Source organism: Anoplolepis gracilipes, chromosome 16, assembly GCF_047496725.1.
Source record: "Anoplolepis gracilipes chromosome 16, ASM4749672v1, whole genome shotgun sequence".
Classification (NCBI taxonomy): domain Eukaryota; kingdom Metazoa; phylum Arthropoda; class Insecta; order Hymenoptera; family Formicidae; genus Anoplolepis; species Anoplolepis gracilipes.
The window spans coordinates 1,375,750-1,379,504 of NC_132985.1; the positions used below are offsets into that span (position 1 = coordinate 1,375,750).

The 3,755-nt window shown below is 43.7% G+C and overlaps 1 protein-coding gene across 2 annotated transcripts in view; it reads right to left on the reverse strand.

Annotated features, from left to right (window-relative positions):
• Positions 1 to 1,811, reverse strand: part of LOC140674644 (thyrotroph embryonic factor) — a 65,013-nt gene extending 63,202 nt beyond the window's left edge. For both annotated transcript variants that reach the window (XM_072908350.1, XM_072908349.1), the window contains exon 1: positions 895 to 1,811. In XM_072908350.1, coding sequence (XP_072764451.1) covers positions 895 to 982 — 88 coding nt within the window. In that variant the 5' untranslated portion in view covers positions 983 to 1,811. The remainder of the gene's footprint in view (positions 1 to 894) is intronic.
• Positions 1,812 to 3,755: the final 1,944 nt, after the last annotated feature.

Consider the following 3,755-nt stretch of genomic DNA (forward strand, 5'->3'; position numbering starts at 1 on the left):
TAGTCGCCTCATGCTCCGCCGAAGCGAAGCAGAATCGAGCGTGTAGGTTGGATATGTTCGTGGCGAGGTAAGGCTGGCAACGCGTCACGTGGTGCGCCACGGGGTCTAAACGAGGTTAATCGGCAGACCAGCAGCGTCGGCGCAATGACGACGAGCACACGCTCGTCGCTCGTAGCTCGTCGTCCTCCGCGACTCCTCTCTCTCTCTCTCTCTCTCTCTCTCTCTCTCTCTCTCTCTCTCTCTCTCTTTCTCTCTCTGTCTGTCTCTCTCTTTCTTGGTCTTTATCTATCCCTCTCTCGTGTTCTCATCCTTTGCACTTTGGCCCTCCTAGGTAATCGCGTGATCCGATAATAAGAAAAAACGCGAGTAGCGCTTCCTGTAGTGCTTGACATAGCGCATTCGAGAAATTCAAATGCAATCGCATCGAATATTCAAATTTCCGACGTGCGTGCTACACACAATGCGCTCGCATGATCGCCGCTTGGCCGCGCTGTGGTAGCTGTGTGTTTGCGCGTAGATTTTGAAGCAGATTGATGGAAAGGCGAGAGTATTTTTTCGAAAGTGCAACCGGCGCGACGCGTTGCAAAGCGCGCGGGTAGGCAGCGGGAAAATCACGTGCTTGCGCGACCGGCGAACGAGGAGCGTAGCACGCGCTACGAATGAAAAATGAATTGGCGTTATCGGATCAAACGGCGAGCGAGTTCTCCTTTGAACTCGGAGAAAGATCGAGCGAGTCAGAGGGGAAAAAGAGCCGGGAGGGAAAGAGGCATTTGGAATCGCGGCGACTATCATCGCCGAAAGGTCGTGTTGCGCGTGTGACTACTACACGCGCGCGCGTATAACATATGTACCCGCGATTATTTCACGGATTCTTGCAATTGGCGGGGCACTTACCGATCAGCGGGAATATGCTGGGCTGGTCGAGCAGCGACTTGAGACTGTTTTCGACGAGAGTGGGAGAGGAACGGTCCTTGTCACTCATTTCACGCACTGAGCCACGAAGTCTACTTAGCGCACACCTCGGGGCCTATATTGCTGCGGCACACAAGCGAGGATACACTCGATGGCACACACCGCGCACGAATATATAGATAGAGAAGAAGGCACGGAACGGAGCGGAGCGGATCGGATCGGAACGGAGCGGAGCGGAGCGGAGCGGAGCAGCGCGGCGTGAGAGACAGACGTGCGGACGGACGTGCGAGTCGAAAGAACGGATCGACGAACTAGCGACCGGAGAAACAGGGAGACGAAGAAATAACAGACAGATAGACAGACACGGACAGATAGATAGGCAGGGATATGTACGCGTATATTTCCTCGCGATGGTACACGCGACCAAAAGTCGAGTGCCGTGTCGTGTGTTGTAGGCGCGCGCTTGCTTGTCTCCTCGCTGACAATGAGACAGGCACGATCGAAAAATATACGGCGGTACCAGCACCAGCACCAGCACCAGCACCAGCCACCAGCACCAGCACCAGCAGCGTCGGACCGGTCTTGTGCCCGCGGAGGAGAGGCCTATCGCCCGTCGTTGAACCTCTCGCCTCGCCGTCACGTTGCTCTCCCGCACTATCTCTATCAGTGGATTCCCTGTACCCGCTCCTCTGGGTGCGTTAAAATAAACGCGGAGCGCTAGCCCCGTGCTTGGCGGTGCTCTTGAAAATCAATCTAAAAGTGGCTCGCCTCGTGGCGCGATCTCCTGGCCGACTAGCGGACCGAGTGCCGTTTTAAGCCTGCCGACGCCTGCCGCACTGATAACGAGCACCCGACCCGAGAGTGCTCGCCTTGTCTCTTGCCTCTTGCCTCTTCCTCTGCCTCTGCCTCTGCCTCTGCCTCTGCCTGTCTCAGCGTTATCAGACGTGCGCGCGCAGCCACGACCCCGCTCTCTCGCCGCGATCCCGCATTAACGGGGCCGCAACGCGACGCCGCATCGCGCCAGAAACCCGACGTCGATCGACGTCGGTTCGACGCCGAATTGCTCTTCACGTTCGATCGACTGCTCTCCAGCTTTTCATCCTCCTTTTCCGCTTTTTTTTTCCATTCTTGTCATCCGTTTTTTTTTTTACTGTCGTAATAGCTATTTGTCAAATAATCGACCGGGAAACGCGATTAGATATATATTTTCGTATGTATACTAAAGAAGATTTTTTTTTCAATTAAAGATAGCGTTGTGTGACGTTGGAAACCAGGAGGATTCAATGTGTTGTGTAGGAGTATTCGACATACGTGTCGTATAAATGTGTGAGCGCCTCCGATAAAGTGAATCTTTGCGAGTACACATTTACCAATATTGGGGGTCATCTGTGGTCATCTGATTCAGATTTTGTTTCAAACAGCGCACAGGATTAAAGAGATGACTCGATTTGTCTCAAGTAGACTCAACGAAATGCGAATCGACTGAATAAATTATGAATGAATACCGTTATACTTTTTCAATCAAATTATATATTTTATAATTTTATTTATATACTTTAAACCCTACGATGCTACGAAAGAATAAATAGTTAAATTTTGTTGAAAGTTTTTCCCCTTTAATATTAATATGTACAGTCATCCACTTAACGAACGTTTAACAGCAATGTTTAAGTTATTATCTTGCTGGTCTAATAATGTCATATTAAATAAATCTCTTTAATATTGTAGCGATTTACTTGATGAAAGTTCAAATTACTTGGATGAATTGGATCTATTTTTTATTATTACGTATTTGTTGATATATTTAGCTATACTTTTTTACATATCGATTCGTAGCATTTCTTGCATTTCGTTTATTATTAAAAAAAAAAATTTTCTGTCATAATGTTGTGACCTTATCGATCTCGGTAAGAGCAATCACTTTGTAAACTAAAGACTTGACGCGCGTTAAATCTTTGTAGATAAGATAACTGAAGCTTTTATCGAATGACAAGTGCATTTTTATACATGCATGCATGTCTGGTTGCTGGCTGCAGCTCTTCATTTCCCTACTAGATGTCTGTAGTGCCCAGTTTTTCTCTTATAAATATAGAATGTTATGTTAGTAATCGAGATAGCAGTTTCAGAAAACATAAAACTAAAAAATATAAAATTCTAATAAACTATAACATTCTATATAATTGATAATTATTTGTATGTATATTTTTTTTGTTATTTATATTTATAACGAATTAAGCAACTGCAGTGAAAACTATTAAACATGCAAAGGTCTCAAATGCATGTATATTTCTCATATTCAACGTATAATAATATTAAAATATAATAACCGATATAAAGGACTTTTTAAGTTAAAGTCAGGAAAATGCAAAAAAATCAAAATACAAGTGACATTCAGCTGTTTTATATAATTACGAATGATAATGTGACAAATTATGAACAGTATGAGAAATATACAGAGAACAGCATTACAAATTCTAAAACTATACTAGTCTTAGATCACGCGTTATTTCATTATACATATATAGAGATATGTTGCCTTCTCGTGAACAGTACAGTACGCAACCTTATAGTAAACACAGAGAGATAAGTTGTAAGATTTATAATTTCATTTATTAATTTCAAAGAATACCAAAAATTAATGTTGCATCGTCAAATAAATTAAACAATCATTATTACAATTATTATAATAATCGCATGCGAACAAATGATAGATTTCGATAGTTAAGTAACATAGCTGTGGGTAAACTAAAATATCTTACAATGATACTAACATGCACAAGAAACATGGTATAAAAGAGACATAATACAATATGTATGTTTTGCAAAAAAAAAAAAAAAAAAAA